The sequence below is a fragment of the Nycticebus coucang genome, chromosome 11, assembly GCF_027406575.1.
Source record: "Nycticebus coucang isolate mNycCou1 chromosome 11, mNycCou1.pri, whole genome shotgun sequence".
Classification (NCBI taxonomy): Eukaryota; Metazoa; Chordata; class Mammalia; order Primates; family Lorisidae; genus Nycticebus; species Nycticebus coucang.
Genome location: NC_069790.1, coordinates 37,362,726 through 37,384,506, shown reverse-complemented (window position 1 = coordinate 37,384,506; position 21,781 = coordinate 37,362,726). Strand labels below are relative to the sequence as shown.

The 21,781-nt window shown below is 37.3% G+C and overlaps 1 protein-coding gene across 1 annotated transcript in view; it reads left to right on the top strand.

The window, feature by feature from the left end:
• DNAH11 (dynein axonemal heavy chain 11) overlaps positions 1 to 21,781 on the top strand; it is a 389,834-nt gene that overhangs the window by 96,760 nt on the left and 271,293 nt on the right. Inside the window, exons 29-30 of the mRNA XM_053553503.1 lie at positions 13,421 to 13,570; positions 16,519 to 16,752. Of these exons, the coding sequence (XP_053409478.1) occupies positions 13,421 to 13,570; positions 16,519 to 16,752 (384 nt within the window). The remainder of the gene's footprint in view (positions 1 to 13,420; positions 13,571 to 16,518; positions 16,753 to 21,781) is intronic.

Sequence of the window (21,781 nt, the reverse complement as noted above, 5' to 3'; positions counted from 1 at the left end):
GTTTTTCTGTCATTGTCAAATGTTACCCGTCATGTCACATGTGCCAGAACTAGAAAATCTGCAGTTCACACTCTTAACGCGGCAATGGAGGGAAGTCAGAGGCTGTGCAAAAGGATGGAGGAAGAGTAAGAGTCTGGGCCCGTGAAGGGGAAGCGTATTAAATGCACAAGCCCTGGGGTCCTGAACGGAGTCAGCGGGATGAAACACTGGCTCCAAATCCACCAGACTCAGGAGACATAGCCTGGAGCGGCCATCACCTGGTCAGCAGTTTTCTGAGGAAGGAGGGGGTCACTTGCTGGAGGGAGAGCATGGCTGGCGCACCTTCTTAGTACTCCCTTAATATTCTCCTTGCAGAGAGTAATACTCATACACAGAGTAATTTTTGTAACTATTGCATTGGGCTAAGCTTAAGTCCTGTCTAAGTTTGACTTTAATAATTTCAGGTTCATTCTCTAACCCTTTAATTTTCCCCGACCCATACTAAAGTCATGCAGTACCCATTTACTGATTCCCATGTCAACACTTAAAGCAAATAAAAGCAGATATTATCTTTTATAATCTGAGAGCTCAGATCAGAGAAAATTTTTGAACAATTCCATAATGGTACTCCTTCCCGTAAACTTTAGGAGGATATGGCCTTCTGCTTAGACCTACTCAGTTGTTCATATTCACTGAGATCCTACAGTTGTTGCGTGGACATGGGTGGTTCCTCCCAGAGATGACTGTGTATTGCAGATTATTTTGAAACTGAAGCTTGTGCTGTATCATTGCGGAGTTTTCTCCATGGGCTTTTTCTTGGAGAATTTTTTTCATTAGGTATTTCTATGCCATTTTTTTTAGAATATGTTTCTCTCTACACTGCAGTGTCCTGAGTTTTGCTGCTTTTTGGACACAGTATTTGTCTTGTTTGTTATTTAACTGTAAACCTAAATTCAGTTGTTTGGCTAGTCTGGTTGTTGATAATGCAAGCGCAGTCTCGCTATTAATGACAGACTTGTTCATCAACTCAGGCAACATTTTCACTGTCACTGCTCAGGTACTGTCTTGTATGTTCATGCTAAACTCTAGATGGCTTTGCAAATAAAACCTGTCTGATTAGATTACTAGAGCCCACTATCTATCTCTTACATATTTACATGTCATATAATTAGATGCTTTTAAAAACCGATTTCAAATATAATAATAATGACCACATGCATGCTGCACTAGTTCCCTGGGAATGTCCTCATGTCAGCCACTGGACCCCTCTACCCAGGGTGACTATATGAAGTAGAGGATATTCTATTCTATTCAGGTACATTTTCCTAACGACCTTCCAAATCCAAAATGCTTATAACGCAAAATGAATTTCCAATATGTAAATTAAAGAGATGCCTAAATCTATAACTAGGATAGCAGTCTTTCTTTTAATCATATTCTTTAAACACAATAAAAATTTGTATGCTTGCTTTATTCATTCTGTAAAATAACAGTCATTAAACAGTTATATTTTTCTGCAATTACTGGTGCCAGATGTGTTCTGCCAAATCTCTTTACACGAAAATCATACCTCTTGATAACATTCTGGGATATCAAAGTTTCCTGGTCCCCTTTCTTTTTAAAAGATAAATAAATGAACTGGAAACAACTCAGCAAGCTCTAGTTGGAAATTCCTGTCTTGTCTCCGTGTCAAAGCCAGGCTTTCCTTTAAGAACCGAGGTTGGGACAGAGATTCTTTCATTCTCTCCCCTACCCATTTATCATGAGGAAGGATTTGGGGTGTGATCTGTCAGCCATTGCCCTTGCTTAGTGATTGATCCTGCTTCTGTGGCCCGTGGTGTCTGTGTATCTTCACCCTCAACAGTGAGTGTCCAGGGTTAGGTCTCTTGTAGAGCATGTGTGCAGGTCCTCAGAGGACAAAGGGAACCTTCCCAGGGATCCATGTATATGGCCTCATTTACTCCACCTCAACTCCTCCAGTTGTTGCCTTGGCAGGGCAACCAGTCATCTATTTACATCATCGTCTTCCTTTCACCTAGATGGATGTCCAAACCAGGGACACATGGAAGATCCCCTTCCTGTAGATACCTATGGCTTCTATGAATGACTCTTCACTTGACTTTACAGTGGAAGTTGTGAGATGAGTGGCATTTCTCTGATAGTGAGGTTGAGTATTTTTCTATGTATGTTGGCTATTTCTAAGTCTTTTGAGAAATGTCTGTTTAGATCTTTTGACCATTGTTAAAGTAGATCATTTATTTTTTCCCATTGAGTTGTTTGAGCTCGTTATATATTCTAGTTGTTAATCACTTGTCAGAAGCGTAGCTTGGAAATATTTTCTTCCATTGTGTCAGTCATCTCGTACCTTTGTTGATTGTTTCCTTGGCTTTATATAAGCTGGTTAGTTCAGTATGATCCCATTTATTCACTTTTCTTTGGGTGTCTGTGCTTTTGAGGTCTTACTCAAAAAATCTTTGCCTAGACTACTGTCCTGGAGTATTTTTTCCTCAATGTTTTCTTCTAGTAGAAGAAAACTTAGACTTTCAGATCTTAGATTAAATTTTAATCCATTTTGATTTGATTTTTTAATTTGGTGAGAGACAGAGATCTAGTTTCATTCTTCTACATATGGAAAGCCAGTTTTTCAAGCACCATTTATTGAAAGGACTGTCTTTATCCCCATGTATGTTTTTGGCACCTTTGTTGAAATGAGTTGACTATAAATGTGTGGATTTATTTCTGGGTTCTCAATTCTGTTCCATTGTTCTGTATATCTGTTTTTATGCCAATACCATGCTGTTTTGGCTACTGTAGGTTTGTAGCATAATTTGAGTGAGGTAATGTGATTCCTCTAGCTTTATTCTTTTTGCTTAGGATGGTGCTGGCTGTTCTGGGTTGTTTGTGGCTCTATATAAATTTTAGGTTTTTTTTTTTTCTATTCCTGTGAAGAATGTCATTGGTTATCTATGAAGATAGAATTGTAATTACAATTGTAATTTAGAATTGTAAAATAGGTTGTTTGGGGTAGTATGGATATTTTAACAATATTGATTCCTCTATGAACAAGGAATATCCTTCCTTTTTTGTGTGTCCTCTTCAATTTCTTCTATCAATATTTTATAGTTTTCATTATAGAGATATTTTACTTCTTTGGTCATTTATTTCTAGATATCATATCTATTTATCTATCTTTCTATCTATATTTAGCTATTATAAATGGGAATGTTTTCTTGGTTTCTTTTTCAGATTGTTTACTGCTGGTAAATAGAAATGCTATTGATTTTTGGACATTGGTTTTGAATCCTGCAACTTTACTGAATTTGCTTTTTTAGTTTTAATTGTTTTTTGGTGGAGGTTTTAGGTTTAATTTGAATTCTTTCTTTCTAATTTGTATGCCCTTTATTTCTTTCTCTTTCCATTTACTCTGTCTGGGACTTGAATGAAAGTGGTGAAAGTGGGCATCCTTGTTTGGTTTCAGATTTTAGAGGAAAGACTTTCAGCTTTTTACCCTCCTTTTAAATCATCAAAAAAATGCTTCATGCCTTAGCAAGCAACATGTTGATTCACAATATATGCATCTCTGATCCTAAACTTATTTTGCAAACATCAGTGGTGTACTTTTAAATCCTTATTATTATTTTTATAGCATAACTTTGATATTTTACAGATTGCTATCTTCTCAATTATTTGTGAGACTTATTGTAGTAGTCTTCTTGTCTACTTCTAATTTTACATTCTAAATTCCTGAATTTCATGTTCATTACTCAGTATTAGTATTAGTACCCTTCCATAAATGCATGACTAGATAATATGTTAAAAAGATTTTAAATTATGACAAATCTGAATGCTGAAATCACAAAATGAACCTCTCCAAAATCTTTTACTGCTGTGCTGATGAGTGCCAGCATACTAACAAAATGCTACTATCCTAACAAAAGGATGTATTTTTATTTACTAGCTGAAGGGGTTAGCCCATGTGGCTGTAGTATAGACATAGTTTACAGTTCTGACCCTCAGCTTTTAGATGATTAGATTTTTTATATGTTTTGAAACTCTGAAGAGACTCATCTTATTTAAAATTATGTTCAGTATGTGAGTTCTTTTTGCTTACACTACTTAAACTTTGAATAATTCAAATTCACATAAAATGCTATTGCACTATTACTAAAGGTCCATTATTATAAAGAGTGTTTAACAGCTTTTGTGGTACAAATGGCCATGCAAGAGTGACTGGTTGAAGCAGGGGATTGAGAAGGAGCTAAGGGCCAGCTGAATCATCCAGAGCCATAGACAGCTTCTTTTCCTGAAAGAAATGGTTCTGCAAATTCAACTTGCATTCTGAATTTTTGGTCACTGACTATGGAATAGTTAATGCTTTTGGAAGTTATGCCAGATAGCATGGCCTTGCTATGCTCTTTCCTCCTTGTCAATATCAGAATCAGTTTCAGACCACCACACACGGCTTTTCCATCATTGCCTTTTGTGCTAACATTCCTGAATGTGTTCCCTGCAGTGTGACTGAGATAACATGGCAACTGCAGCTTGTGGAGTAACAATGCAATTTCCTCATAAAAGGAACTCTTTGTGAGCAGATAACTCATCTTGACATCTTGTGAATGACTTGAATTCTTCAAGCACCCCTCCTCTAACCACCCACACTCAATTTAAGAATATTGGTCCAAGTGAGAGTTTCTCTATTTAATTGTGGAATTTAGTCAGGCTGAACACATCAGCCAGGGAGGTCTGATAATCACAACCCTCATTTTGTAAGCAGAAATTCTCAATTTAAGATACCCGAGTTGGAATGTCAGAATGATAAAATTGGTGCATCTAGACTGCCTTTGGTGATTATTAGCTGTTGGTAAGCCCAGTTAAGGTCAAGTTTTAAGACTTTCTCATCTCAGAATTTAGCCTGACTCCCTGCTCCCTTCCAAGGGCACAGATTATCTAAAGGACTGTGGATATAGACACTGCTTAACTTCAGTGGTAAACTGTCCGGTGGTTGCTACAGAGATAAAACTTAAAGATGTACTTGAAGGATTCATGGCATAGTGCAATAGTTATGTGCAACTGATTTGAAGTCAACTGTAGTTAAAGTCAGACACAGTGATATCAGTTTACCCTTTACCCTTTTGTGTCCTTCTGGGTTTTTATATAGTACCTTAAAATACATGACGACTTTGGGGGAGTCAGGATGTTTTTAGCCACTGGTTCCTAATGATGTGAAAGATCTTTATGCCCTAGGAGAGTTTGTACATTTCCTCTTCCCTCATCCACTATGAGATGTTTAACTTCTCCATAAGATTAGCACATGAGAAGCTTCTCTATGATGGAGACAAATTTCAGGGTTTCAATGCAATCAGATGTTCTTAGGCTAATGGAGTAGCCCTGAGCCCCGTGAGTACTTGAAATGTGGCAACCCAGGAACTGACTTTTTAATTTTAATAAATTGTTATTGATTTAAATCTAAAAACTGATATTTGATTCAGTTGTTGGAAAATGTGTGTTTAAAACAACTTGAATGTATGCATCTACCTTTGCCCCTGCATGTTTTATGAAATCTAAATATAGATCTGAAACTGACACTGATTTTAGAATTGGTCAACAGGACATTAAAACATGTTATATCTATTCTCCTTATGTTCAAAAGTTAAGTATAGATATGGAAAATATAAGAAAGTTCTGTATGTGTGATTGGACTTCCCAAAGTGGGGAATAAGAAGGGAAAACAGCAAAAAAAAAAACGAGAACAGCAGCCAAAAGTTTTCTAATTTGAGGAAAAGTACATATATACAGATTGAAGAAACTCAATAAGCCTTATTTCAAACATAAGAAACATGAAGAAAATTATACTAGATTGCTCAAATCAGTTCAAACCAACAATAAAGAAATGAATCTCAAAATCATCCATAAAGCCAAATTATATACAAAGAAAGAAACAAAGATGACAATAGACTTCACATTGGAAACAAGTGAGAAGACTGTGGAGCAACAACGTCAACATACTGAAAGAAAAGAAAGTCTGTCAACCTAGAAGTTTTTACCCAGAGAAACTATCCTATAAAAATGAAGGCAAAATAAAGATGTTTTCAGACATTCAAAAGTAGAAAGAACTCACCACCAGCAGACTGGCACTACAAGACATACTAAAGGAAATTGTTTAAGCAGAAGAAAGATGATGTTGATTGGAAATCTACACTATACAAAAAGATTATGAACACTGAAATATTAACTGCATGGAGCTAGACAAAATAGTACCCATTCATCAGAAGACAGAATGTTACCAGAAGAATAGAAACCTTGAGTTCATACACATCTGAGTTTAAATACTGGCTCTGTTGGTTACTGGCTATGCCACTGCTTTGCTTTTCTGAACCTTCATTTTTTAATATATGGGGAAAAGCAGTAGGTACTGTTTTTTTGTCTTCTGAATAACAGGAAAAACAAAGTGCATAAAGAACTGAGAAAAGTATTTAACATATAATATTATGAAAGTGGCCATAAACTTTTTCCCGCCCTGCATTGATGTCCTTTCAATACCATATTGTACTTTTCATCAAGTGGTAGAGCCTGTTTGACCATTGGATTGCCATGTGACTTGTTTTGACCACTGCATCATTATTAAGAGCTTAGAAAGCTCTGATACACTCTGATACACGAGGACTTGTCCTCTTGCTGCTCTTTGGGAACCTGTGACCAGCTTATCATGAATGAATCAATACTACCCTGCTGGTAGTATTGAGAAACATACATCCATGCCCCAGGCACCAGGTGGCCAGCTGTCGCACATGTGAGGGAAGCCCCTCATCACTGGCAGACCACAGTGTATGAGAGAGCCCAGCTAGCTTAGGCCGAAACCAACACATGGAATTATGAGCCATGAAATTGTTACTATTTTAATCCATTAAATTTTAGGGTGAATTGTTATACTGCAAAAGCTAATTGATATGCCTTAGTTATATATTCACATATACATATGTAAGTACATGAATACACATTCTATAATATCAAGGGTTTTGTGTGCTACTGATTTAAAATAAAAGATTTTACTTAAAATTTGAAGAGAAAAGTACTAATTGATGGAGTGAGACTTCTGTTTTATTTCTTTTGTTTTCTCCTTCTTGAAGATACCTTGTTGTCAGCTATAGATATTGCTTTGACATCAGGGACTATGAGAGAACTGGTGAAAACATTAAAAGTTGCTATATTTCTATCAGCCCAAAACATTCTACCTACCATTCATTTTCCTCTCTCTTTTTAATTTGTATGGAAAATTTCTAAATTGTAGACATGATTTGGGATTTGAAAAACATACACTTGCTCACAAAATGAGATATCAAGATCAAACCCCAAAAAAGTCTAACATTAAAATTCAAATAATGGTAAGGATACAGAGTAATGGGAATATTTATATCTAGCCATTGAGACTGTCAACCTGTATAACCACTCAAAACATTGTTTAATGGTATCTTCTAAATATGAGTATAATCATACATCATCTCCTTAGCATGCACTCAGTAGAAGTGCACACATATGTGAACTAAAAGGGGTTTATGAGAATTTTCATAGCACATTGTGTATAACAGCCCCATACTGAAAACAACCTAAATATCCTGTAACAAAAGAATGGCTAAATATATTGTGTTATGTCCATATAATGGAGGACCACATAGCTATGAAAATCAAAACGAGTGCTACACCTGGTGACGTGAATAAACCTCAATAATATAATGTTGAACAATAGAAGGCAGCTGCAAAAGATGAATTCACATGTAAAGATAATATCCATAGTTTTGAAAGATTATGTCCATTTTTTTTGAGTAGTAGTAACTGGCATGAACCTTAACGATGTTGGGGGGGTCACAAGTGTCAGGTCCACATTGCTAAAATTTATTAAGCTCTACACATTTCTTTTTTTTCATTTTCCTTAATGTACATTGTAATTTCTTAAAGTATATTTTTAAAGCACATATGTTATAAACACACTTACATAAAATTATCCTGTACATGCCTGTAAAGTATATTAAGAAAGAAATGCAGAATCAGCCCTGTTTGCACTGATGTACGAGTATGTCTAAGTTATATTAATAAGTGAAAATTTAAATTATAAAATATATATACTATGGTTTTATTTTTGGTTAAAGCAAATCTGGAGTATATAAATAATTGCATATCATTATTGAAAGTTTGAAATAAATAAAAACATAGAAAAAAGATGAGTTTAATATACTTCTAGTTGTTCTTTTGAGCGCTTATAATTTTTTATGTGTCTGTATTTTTTTTTTTATTAAATCATAGCTGTGTACATTAATGCGATCATGGAGCACCAAACACTGCTTTTATAGACCGTTTGCCACATTTTCATCACACTGGTTAACATAGCCTTCCTGGCATTTTCTTAGTTATTGTGTTAAGACATTTACATTCTACATTTTCGAAGTTTCACATGTACCCTTGTAAGATGCACCACAGGTATGTGTCTGTGTTTATGTATGTCATATATGTTTAATCAAAATTGGAATATTCTTCTATAATATGATGTGTCATAGCTATAAAAGGTTTTCATTTTACAAATGTATCATCACTGATTTAACCAGCTCTAGAAAGTTTCTGAAGATTTAAACTCGACGATATTTGCATCCCCGTTTCCCAATGCTATACCATCACCAATACTGAGTTATGAATTAAAAAAAAATCACAACAGCTGTTTACTATCTGAAAGATTACCTTGAATTTTTACACAAATTAAAACAGTGGACTCATTCTCTCTCATTCTAGAGGATAATATTCACAAAAGACAGGACTGCCTACATTGTGGTCATTACTTATGTTCTCACAGATGTTACTCTTGTGATAACATCGTCATTATGAATAAGTGAGTTAGTGAGTGCGTGGGAATTGAATCCTAAGATGCCCAGCAGGCCGCAGTGGTTTGGGAATGTCACTGTAAACTAGAGTCATTTCGTCTTCCTTCCCTTTGTTTTATCCATGAGCAACAGCTATTGGCCATGAGGTAGATCACGATCATTGTACTGGTGTGTATTTCAAATTATAAAATTATCTAGATGAGTTATTATTGTCAACTTCATATACAGGTGGATAAATGTAAGGTTTTGCATTTGGTAAGAGGTTCTTCCTGTGCGAATTTCAGTTACCAGCGATTGGTTAAATAAAATTAGTCCCCTGAAATTGGAAATGCTTCAAATTTCAGATCCTGGGGTATATTAACGGTGGTGATGGCATAAAGCACACTCTGCATTACTAACCCTTCACTCCACGAAAATCACTGCCCAAATAACAGAAGTGCATTGTGGTCCCTGGCCAGTCACATCGCATCTTGTAGATTCTGACCGTGACAAGCCACTGTGCATCTGTTATTCGGTTTACACGCAGTCAGATGAGCTTGCAGTTCTGTGACCCCCTAGTCCTGAAGATGAACCCGTGTGACGTTGTACAACAATAGATAACAGAAGGAATTGGTAACAAAGTCAAAAATTCAATAAAGAAATGGAAATTGATAATGCTAGAAGTGAAAGTGGAACCAAATACAAGCAGGAGTTACAGAAGAGGATGGGGAATGGGCCCCTGCACCATGTGAGAGAGGCTAGCTGGGGAGCCAGGGAACTGCATGAAAATGCACTTTGGGCCACATATGAGAAAGGGGGTTGTGACAAAAAGGATGAACGTGTCTCAGAGGAAGTGATGCTGGAAGAAAAGAAAAAAGAAAGGAAAGCAAAACAGTAACAAAAAGTAACTTGACATGAGAAAAACTTGCAAAGAAATTTCACAGCATTGAAAGCTTAAAGGATAAAATGTTGGCAGCTGATCCGAATTTGGAGTATGAAAGTTTGCCAAGGTATAGAAAAGATGCTCATTCCACACCTTAAGTTATCAGGTGAGAAGGCGGCAACACTGTTCAAACTACTCCTGATAAGTTCTCTGCAAAGAAAACACTCAAGTTTCAATGAGTTTCGTGCTTTAAATTGCAGTGACTAAATATTAGGTAATAGCTTTTTCCATTTCCCTATACATTTATAAGCAACAGTGAGAGACTATTATTATTATTATTTTTGCAGTTTGGCTGGGACTGGGCTCGAACCTGCCACCCTCAGTATATGGGGCCAGCACCCTACCCACTGTGAGAGAGATTTTAAAAATTTGAAAAAAAAAATATTGTAAAGGTCATTCACAGCCATGGGTGTCCCTTCTGATTATTAAGATCACCTGGTGAGATTTCAGCTTGTTTCATTTTGATGATCCCAGGATCATCTGACCAAAGCCAGCATTGCCTGTATTCATTAGTACATGAATACACCTCATTCACTGTAAACTGACAGAATAACATCTAATTTTTGTTGCTACCCTTTTAGAAATATACTTGAAATATATGATGAAGTTATTGGCTCTTTTAAAAAAATATGAAGTGTTCAAATCCTCTTAAGAGTGATCAAAAGACCAAAACACTCAATGAAGTGTTAATTTTTTATGTATCAAAAAATTGTTGTAAAATAAGCCTTCCAAACAGCTAAGTAGGAAGAAGGAATTTAATTTTGTGTTAATGAGCACAAAGAGATCTTATTAAAAATAGAACATATCTAAGGGCAGTAGGGTCCATATTAATTAAAAATTAGTCCTGTCCCCTCAGAAACATTAAACAGAAAATAGAATATAAAAACATCCAGCTTCAACTCTGCCAAGTATAAATAATGGCAGAGCTTAAGGTTTGCATTTCCTGGTCACTGACTGACTACAGAACTAGAACTTCTTTTGAAATTATTTTCTCACCAAAGCAATAATGGGTGAGGGTGTCTGGTGGTTGAGGTCTCATTTATCCTGAGGCTTTTCAATTGAAGCTGATCTGGGCGCATTACACAGTAGAAGCCATTCAACATCTGTGCACTTCCTGGCCACTTCAGCTGTGCAAGTGAATTGTTAGGTTATTGGAGAGACGTTCTGTGTAGAAACATCCTTCCGGTAATGTGCAGGGATAGAGGCGGACATGGTAATCCAAGCTGTGATCAGTCGGCTGCCATTTCTATCTTTAAAGTAAGCAAGAGCCTCAAAAACTCAATCTATTTTAAACTCGGAAGACTTCTTGCTGTGATTTTCTTTAATACTCAAAGTGCAAATGCAACACAAATGAAAAGGACTAAAAGCTTCAGAGATTAACTCACCCCGAAGGCGTTCCTTCCCAATATGGTTTTCGTCTTGTCATGCATAAAATTTAGGCAGGTTGCTATTGTTTCTAGAAGCTGCTCTTATATAGTTATTAAGTCCAGCTAAATAGTATTTCAAGAAAACTTGCTACAGAGATAGAGCCTACATGCTGGGAAATGTCACTTTTTTTTTGAGACAGAGTCTCACTATGCCACCCTTGGTAGAGTGTTGTGGTATCACAGCTCACAGCAACCTCTTGAACCTAAGCAAGTCTCTTGCCTCAGCCTCCCAAGTAGCTGGGACTACAGGTACCTGTCACAAGGCCCGGCTGTTTTTTGTAGCTGGGACTACAGGTGCCCACCACAATGCCCAGCTATTTTTTGTTGCAGTTGTCATTGTTGGTTATCTGCCCCAGGCTGGGCTCGAACCCGCCACCTTTAGTATATGTGGCTGGAGCTGTAACCACCGTGCTACGGATGCCAAGCCAGGAATGTCATGTGGCTTCAAACTATCTTCTGGTTTTCAGCAACTCTTATTTTATGTGTTTTTTCTACCGAGAAATTTAATTTTATATAACATCAAATTTTATATAACAACAAATTAAACATTTAATTTTATATAACAAATTAAACATTTAATTTTATATAACATCAAATTAAACATTTTAAAGCGAACAATTTAAGCGTTTTGTACATTCATGATGTTCGTTCTACCTCCTCTCGTCTAGTTCCAAAACATTTTCGTCGCCCCCAAATAAAACCCTTATCCATTAAGCAGTCACTTCTCGTAGCCTCTTTCTCCATCCCCAGCAACCACCAATTCACTGTCTGTTACCTATGGATTTACCTATTATGGATATTTCATGTAAAACGGAATCATACAATATGTGGTCTTTTGTGACTGATGTTTTCAAGGTTCACCTATGTTCTGTGTTCAGCGTGTACCAACACTTCACTCCTTTTATGACTGAGCACATCCCATTGCATGCATAGACTGCAGTTTGTTAATCCATTCATTGGTTGATGAACATTTTGGTTGTTTCTACCTTTTGGCTGTGTAAATAATACTTCTACAAAAATGGGTGCACAAATATCTCTTTGAGTCCCTGTTTTCAATTCTTTTGGGCACGTACCTAGAAGTGGACTTGCTGGATCGTTGGTAATTCTATGTCTAACTTTCTGCAGAAGCACAAAATGTCATTCATTTAGCAGCTCTTATTTGCACTATGTGTACGGAGGGAACACTTATCCCCAGTCTGCATACTTGTTCTGGGTTGATCTCTGCCCTTTACTCAGCTACTCCAAGAAAGACAGTAGAGTAACTTACCTTGTTGAGAGTCTTTCTCCTCTTTTTTGTGGGGTCTTCCTCTTCCTTTCTCTGTGGCAAAGACAAAAGGTGGTGCTCCTATGGGTGTGTGGTGGGGGCCTCTGGGAGTGTGTAGTGGGGAGAGACCTGTTCTGATCCGGCTGATGTGACTGGATGGATGGATAAGTGATGCTAATTCCGAGGTTGTGTTTGAGCTCTTCAAACTCCAGCAAAACAAATACTGATATTATGTCTTTCACTTTAATCGTGGTTGTCTGTTTTTTTTTTTTCCAAATTGTCTAGAACCTGAATAGAGTTTGATGTGCTGTTTATGGGGAGTTCTTTTAAAGAATATAAATCTTAGGATGCAAGAGGTTATGATGCCAGAAGAACTTAACCTTTATAGTCATGGCCTGGAATTGTGGCTTCAAAATCTAACTGCCACTTACTTTATCTCTTTTGACTTGGAGAATTTTAGCTTCAATTTCCCTATCAACAAAAATGGGAAAATCCTATTCACCTTCCTTACATATTACACCAAGGATGCCAGGGGCTCACCCTGCAAAGTGTAAAATTTTATCTAATGTACATTCTTGTTTCGGATATTTTAGCATGTTTATACAGTATAAATTAATGGTATAAATGTGAATTTTAAAAACTTGACTACAGAGATCCCAGCAGATGACTGCTCACATGTACATGGCACAGAAGGGGAGTCAGGCAGTCTCCAATCTTCAGGTCGAAAGCAGGTCACTCTGCATGGAAAGCAGTCACCTGCCAACATGCGATGATGTGACCAGACCACCTGGCTCCATCAAGGTCATCTCAAGCTCTGACATCTTAAAAGTGACTGTTATTTTGAGACAGCACTGTAATTATGTAAAGAAAGTTTTATGACTTCCTAAAGCATCATCTCAAGGTTACCAGAGTATTCGCAGACTAAGAAACGCTCTTATCATTTCTAATGTTCTTGTTTTAGGTAACACGTCACCTTGCCAAACTTTTTGACAGCATCACAGATCTGCAGTTTGGAGAAAATCAGGATGTTCCTGCACACAGAGCAGTTGGAATGTACAGCAAAGAAAAGGAGTATGTTCCATTCCAAGCAGAGTGTGAATGCATAGGCCAAGTAAGATTTGATTATGAGTTTTCTATGCTTGGGGTGTATTTTCAGGATGCTCTTTGAAGGTGGAATTAAGCAAGAAAAGTATTAGCTCATGTCTGGTTAATTTTGTGCTCAGAGATTCCTGTTTACCTGTATGCAGTGTGACAGAGGGCTGCTCTGTTACGTGTCCCAGTTTCCGCTTATTTGCCTTCAATACCCAGAGGGCTCTCAGAGATGCTAGGAGCTGAACTAGACAGAAAGGTCTGTTACAGATTGAAAGAGTGGCCCCAGAATTAGTAGCAAATGCAGCCCAGTGGCTGAGTCTCCTACAAAATTCTGTTTTTGCCATTGTGCAGAGAACACAAAGAAGGGTGGTAGGGAAGAAGCAGTTTGTGATAGGCATATTTTAAGAGGCTGTGGTTCAGTATTCTATCGTGAATGTTCTAAGTGGCGCTTGTCAATAGAATTGAGTCTACCAAGCTGGTGCCAGGCCCTCTAACTACCATGTACACAGAGCGTTGAGATAGTATAGCCTCTTCTTTCATAGCCAAATACCTCAAAAATATTCTTAACGGTAATCCACAAGAATGGCTCCTAATGATTTGAGAGCACTCTGGGTGTGTTCAGATGATTTGGGGCAAGGGTAGGGAACCTGCTGACGTAAGGCCACAGATGGCCTTCCATATCCTTACGTGCATCCTTTTGACTGAATCCAAATTTTAAAGAAGTATGCACTTAAAGATCTAAAAGCCCACGTGTGGCCATAAGGCTACAGGTTCCTCACCCCTGATTTAGAGAAACTACATCTTTTAATGATGACACGTGCACAGCCTGGGTTAATACACAGAGTGACTGGGAGAATAGCTTCTATCAGAGAACCATTTGAGTTGGGGCACAATTCCTGAAAGTGTTTCTTGCAGAAACATGACCACAACCGTATTTTGCAAGGGTTTTCTTTCCTCCTTTCTGTTGCTATTTAATATTGTACCAGAAAAACCTTGCCAAAGGAAGGAGAAGCAGATGGTGGAATGCTTTGATTAAAATATATTTTTTGATCTCTTAGGCTTTTAGGATATTATTATAATGATTAGAAAAAGTTGCCATAAACTATCTTGACAAAAGTGTATTGCTGTCTGTTCCCTCCTAGCCGACTGCTGGCTGACTGGCACAATGCCTGGAGGGGGATGGCCCACTTGATGGATGTGTGTTCTAGCCAGAACCCCTGATATTGAAAGTTTTTATAGTGCTCTAATTTATTCAGTATAAGCAACTTATGGGAGAGACTTGTGAACACATACACATCATCCTCTAATTGCCTTTGTTTTATGAAAAGAAAGTTTTAAAGTCTTTCCTTTTTTTTTTTTTTTTTGCATGCCTATCATTCCTCGCAATTCAGTGTATTTCTTTTTTATTCAGCAAGTATTGAACACCTACTATGCATCAGATGCTAAGTTAGGCTTTGGGGACTCAAAATAAGCAATATGTCTTTGAGAAGTTCTTAGGCTCATTGAGAAAATGGATAAACACATAATTAGTGATAATAGGAAGTGGTAAGGTTCTTATAGAGGGTTGGTTGTGAAATACCAAAAACAGAAGGGTCCAGTGAGCACCTCAGCAGAGTCTTTTTCTTACGTCATTCTGAGTTCGGTTGCTATTGTCAGCATCGTCATCTGAACGTGATCTGATGTTTTGACATAAACATGTTTGGTTTTCCCAAATGACCTGGAAAGTTCTTAAGGACAAGTGGCCATTTTCGAATATGGATTCCAGAGTATGTGGGAGATGCTTAAATAATGAGGGAACCTTGCATGGTGACATTAAAAGTTGTGCCTAGGGATTAAGGCAGAGATACAGGATCCCTTTGATTAGATCAGAACAGCCCAATCTCATCAGATGAACCTGAACTCATGCATGTTAACAAAGCACAGCTAGGAAGCCAGAGAAGGGCTCTTAATAAGAGATTTGGGGGCCATTGTCAGGGACACGCTTCCTTTTTCTTTCAGGAGAAAGAGTTGTCAGTTAATTAACCACATATCACTCTTTCCCAATGCTCAAGAAAAGAGGATCTGGGAATACTGCTGCTATCTTCACGAGGGTGGGGAAAGGAATAAGCTGTAGCACCTTCGGCATCCCATGTGGTCCTTGGAGTTTATACATTATGCTATTTATTCTAGGCATTTTCTATTACTGTGGTCACTTATATGCAAACAGTATATGTATCTTTTAATTATAGGATGTCATCCCCTAGAAAAAGATATATGGATACTATAACAAAATACATTGAATAGAATGAAAAACTGATTAAGATATGTTTGTGAGAGCAAAATCAACTTGAAATTTTTTAAAAAGACTAATTTTCACGAGCCAGCAGCTGTCCTCTCTCTTATACTCTCCTGCTGTCTAATTTCTGACAAGTGTGAAGATTAGAATCAGTAGGGAATATAATTAAGATATTTGCTGAAAACACTTTGTCTTCAGACTAAGAACTAGGAAGATTTTTAGAGAAGAATTGTCAGTAGATTTAAAATTTACCAGAAAAAAAAATATTTTTTTAAATCAATATTTTATTATCCCTAAAGCTCTATAAAATGAATCAGACCTCTATAGGTAGCTGTGACATTTGGTTTCTCAAAACACTCTGTGTTACCAGAGAGGGATGTTGGCCTGGAATCTTCTAGTATTTTAAACTGAGAATGAGTAATAGCACCTTCCCTGCTTAGGCTATGGAAGGTTATTAGGCAGCTGGAAGGTAAAATAAGATGAGCAATATCCCTGGGAGAAAGACTCCATCCATCAGTTGTTCAACTTTCACCTTGAGTTATCCCTCTCGTAGTTTTCTGCATAGGTTTCAAATAAATCTACCAAGGCTTTGTTTTCCACATGGCCTTTAGGCTAGTGGGAGGATGGAATTATCCTTTTTCTATAGTTTTCTATAGTGAAATGTGTTATAACATTTCAATTTGCTTCAAAAGGTGGAAACGTGGCTTCTGCAACTTGAACAGACCATGCAAGAGACAGTGCGTCATTCTATCACAGAAGCCATAGTGGCCTATGAAGAAAAACCCAGGGAACTATGGATTTTTGATTTCCCAGCTCAAATTGCACTAACCAGCTCGCAAATATGGTGGACTACGGATGTAGGAATAGCTTTCAGTAGACTGGAGGAAGGCTATGAAACGGCCCTAAAGGATTTCCATAAAAAACAGGTATTTTATAGATTTGTGATTTTGAGACTTAACATGAAAGAGGTAAGCTTCATTCATCTGTTCATTTATTTGACGTTTATGGAGTGTCTTTTGTGTTTAAGGCACCATGCCAGGAAGACGTTAGCAGTCACTTGTTAAAGTTTTCATTTTCTCCCTTTGCATCATTCTTCTAATTTTCTACACTTGTTTGAAAAAAATAAAAGAAAAAAACTTTATTTTCCAAGGCTCTATTATAGTGCTTATATCTAGATATTGCACCTATTTTTTTCCTTCTGTGCAAGTCTCCAACTAGGCATGTCATGTATTTATTAGAAAATACGTATATGATTTTGCAGTTTCGGGCTGGGACTGGGTTTGAACCCGCCACATCGGGCATTTGGGGCCGGCGCCCTACTCCTTTGAGCCACAGGTGCCGCCCAAGAAAATATGTATATGATTTTGGCTCGGCGCCTGTAGCTTAAGTGGCTAAGGCACCAGCCGCGTACACCTGAGCTGGCAGGTTCAAATCCAGCCCCGGCCCACCAAACAACAATGACTGCTGCAACTAAAAAATAGCTGGGCGTTGTGGCAGGCGCCTGTAATCCCAGCTACTTGGAAGGTGGAGGCAGGGGAATCGCTTGAGCCCTGGAATTGGAGCTTGCTGTGAGCTGTGATGCCACGGCACTCTACCCAGGGTAACAGCTTGAGGCTCTGTCTCAAAAAAAAGAAAGAAAAAAAAGAAAATATGTATATGATTTAAAAGGTGGAGGGCGGATCAACAAAAACAAATATTTTCATGGGTGTCAGTTTTCTGTTAATATTAAATCACAAGTAAAAAACTTTAGAAAATAGTCATTTCAAATTTTATTTTATTGATCTCAGTTATGCTGTGAGCTGTCCTTAAATCTCCCACCTTAAGATGTGCTGTTAGCTGTAAAACAATTCAGAGATAGGGCCTTTCTCTTGGTTTACAGATTCAAGGGCTATTTGGCTTACCCAGGAGTTTAAATATTAGTTTGTCTATACTTCCTGTTTCTAGAAGTGTTCTAAAATCTGAATCCTCTTGGAAGCAGCCCAAGTGCCCATTGACCCATGAATGGATTAACAGATTGTGGTATATGTATACCATGGAATACTATGCAGCCAGAAAAAGGATGGAGAGTTTACATCTTTTGTGTTTACATGGATGGAATTGAAACATTTCTTTTTAGTAAAGTATATCAAGAATGGGGGGAAAAGTATCCAATGTACCCAATACTGTTATGAAACCAATATATAATCACCTACACATTCATATGAATGCTAAAACACAACTATAGTCCAGAAGGAAGGAAGGAAGAGGAGGGGGAGGGGAGGGGGTAGGGCAGGAGGAGGGAGAGTATTTGGTGGGACCTGACCTATTGTGCACAATGTAATGGTACATTTCAAAACTATTAAGAGTAGAGTATAAATGTCTGACCATAACAAATAAGTTAGTGAGGTGATGGTTATGTTAATTAGTTTAATGTAAGCATTCCACATTGTATATCAAATCAGCACATTGTACCCCATAAATGTACACAGTTATGATTTAATAAAAAAAATCTGAATCCAGAGATATTAAGTGACTTTCCCAACATTGTACAGTTTATAAGAGAAACTGGCAGGGCAGCACCCTCTCTGTGGTTCTAAATCACAATGCTTCTTATCAAGTGCCCTTCCTCCTCTTCCGGCCCACAATACTTTTACTTCAATGCCTTAAGAATCAAATAGTTTGAGATCGTGAACAATCCTTGTGTTAACACACACATTCAGGAATTTCAAGTGTGGATTATTTCTTTTAATATTATATTTCACTCTTGGATAGGGATCACCCAAATTATTTGTTACGAAAGAAGTTTTTGTGTTACTTACTTTTGGGGAAAAAATATATGTTCTTGATTTTTACATTCTTAGGAAGATGGGGTATTGGTTTCTATTTAGTGAGCCTGAAATTATAGGATTCTATTTAAAGTGGCTGGTTTCTTTGCAGGGTACTATCTCTGCAATTGTAGTGCCTGCAGCTTGGATGCTGAAGCTGAGTAGTTAAACATTTTTTAGTGGATGTAAATAACTGAGATAATTAAATTGCAGTTAATTCTGTTATGCTTTTTCTATAAAAAGCCTTCTGATTAATTTATTGGTATTTGTTCTTTTATTATAACCATTTTCATTATGTACTTAAGGACATTTAAAAATAAGTGAAGTAATCTCAAATTTCAACTTTTATCAATCATTACTCAAACTTAAATCTTAACATATTTCTACTTTAAGTTTTTTCTCTCTAAACTTTTCTCTCTTCTGTATTTATATGTTGCTGTTTACATCTAAGTATAGTCATTTATGTAGCTATATATCTGTATCTATTGATATGCATAGAAAAATACCAATTTCTTTTATATTCCATATTTGTTTGATTACTTCTTATTTTCATTCGATGTATTATCTACATTTTTCCTTGTCATAAATATGCATCAGATCCGCACTAAAAATGACCAAATAATAGTCCTTTATGGTCATATTAAAATTTATTTCCTCCTTGCTACATTCTCTGGGTTTACTTTGATTATCTAACTTCTTTTTTTTTTTTTTAAACAGAGCCTCAAGCTGTCACCCTGGGTTGCTGTGGCATCACAACTCACAGCAACCTCCAACTCCTGGGCTTAAGCAATTCTCTTGCCTCAGCCTCCCAAGTAGCTGGGACTAAAGGCACCTGCCATAACGCCCAGCTATTTTTTTTTTTTTTTTTGGTAGTTGTCATTGTTGTTTGGCAGGCCCGGGCTGGATTCGAACCCACCAGCTCTGGTGTATGTGGCTGGCGCCTTAGCCGCTTGAGCTACAGGTGCCAAGCCTGAGTGTTTAACTTCTTACCAAACACTCTTCTAGATTCTGTGGTCCCAGTGGTGATGTCCTTGCACTCAAGCCACTTACATTCTAGTTAACTGCTGACAGACCTCTTTCACATCAAGGACCTTAGAATTATTTATTATGACTTCCATTTTCCATGGTTCTGTTTAACTTTATTTAAAAAAATACCATTCATTATGGTGGCAGTGATGTTCATGTTACTATTTTCAGTCTTATTTAGATTACCAACATAGTTAGTGATGGCTTTGCTCATCAAATTCATTTCCCCTCCTTCTACAGCCTATCTTTTAGCGGGTTGTGCAGTGATGGCCTGTAGTAGGAAATTGTGGGGTCCTTTGTCTTCATTTTAACTTTCTTTTTCACATTGTAGATATAGTTCTACAATTTGAAAGTTGTTTTCTTTCAGAACTTTAAAAATATTTTTCCAAGCTTGGTGCCCATAGCACAGCACCAGCCACATACACCGAGCCTGGTGGGATCAAACCCGGCCTGGGGCAGCTAAACAACAATGACAACTGCAACCAAAAATAGCTGGGCATTGTGGCGGGTGCCTGCAGTCCCAGCTATGTGGGAGGTGGAGGCACGAGAATCACTTACGCCCAAGAGTTTGAGGTTACTGTGAGCTGTTATGCCACGGCACTCTACCAAGGGTGACATAGTGAGACTCTGTCTCAAAAAAAAAATTTTTTTTTCCACTTATCTTGTGGCTTTTATGGCTGTGAAATCTGAAATTAGTCAAATTGTTTTTTAGGAATCTGTCTTTTTTTTTAAGCCACTTTTTAGATTTCCTTCTTTTTGTTCTGATACAACATTTTCTTCCTGCAGCAAATGATTAAAAATAAAAAGGAACCCAGTTGATGTAGGTTCGAATCTCGCCTGCTCCCAGTTCTGTCTTCTTATAGCTCTGTGGCCATGGGCAAGCTACTTAATTGAATTTTGCATTAGTTTCATTGTCTGCAAAATAGGGACAATGACATACCTGCATCATGGGATCGTTAGAAGGACAACTTAATTAATATTTGGGAAACATTTAAAAGGACTCGTCAAAATTTGAATACCGTGTGTTAGTCATTGCTGCTATTACTGCCGTGATGACGATGGCAATGTGACAATGGTGTCCAATGTGTTACACAATTCATTTCATGATTTTCTCCCTAACAATTGATCATGAAATTTTTTCAAGCACACAAAAAAGTTGAAATAATGGTATAGTGATATATTTGCCTGCCACTTAGATTCTACAATTAGTATCTTGTTTTATTTTATCACATCTGTCCTTTATCCAACACTTAGTCCACCCATCAGTTCATCTTATATCTATGATTCGTTTCAAAGGAAGTTGCAGATGCTAGTAATCTTTGTGCTTAAACACTTTAATATTTTTATTTAAACATTTTTAATTTTAGTTGGAAAGTAAAATCTGTATACATTGTTTATGGTGCACAACATGGCGTTTTGATATATGTATACCTTGTGGAATGGTTAAATCAAGCTATTTAACGTATGTGTTACCTCCCACACTTATCTTTTTTTGTGGTAAGAATGTTTAAAATCTGCTTCGTTAGCAATTTTCAAAAATATAATATATTATTATTAGCTATAGCCAGTATAATGTACAATAGATCTCTTAAACTTATTCTCCTAATTGAAATTTTGTGTCCTTTGACTAACATCTGCCCCAAACCCCCTAGCTTCTGGTGACCACCGATTTATGTTTTGTTTGTTTGTTTGTTTTTTGAGATAGTCTGTCATGCTGGGTAGAATACTGGGCATCATCAGCGCTCACAGCAACCTCAAACTCTTGGGCTTGAGTAATCCTCTTGCCTTAGCCTCCCAAGTAGCTGAGATTACAGACCTGAACCACAATGCCTGGATAGTTTTTCTGTTTTTAGTAGAAATGTGATCTTGCTTCTTGCTCAGGCTGGTCTCAAACACCTGAGCTCAAGCAGTCCATCCACTTTGGCCTCCCAGAGTGCTGGGATTGCAGGCGTGAGCCACTGCTCCTGGCCAGGTTTACTGTTTATATAAGCTCAGCTGTTCATAACTGAGATCATGCCGTGTTTCTTTCTGTCCCTGGCTTATTTCATGTAGCGTGATGTTCTCTAGGTTCATCTGTGCTGTGGCAAATGACAGTATTTCCTTCCTTTTAAAGACTGGATTATAT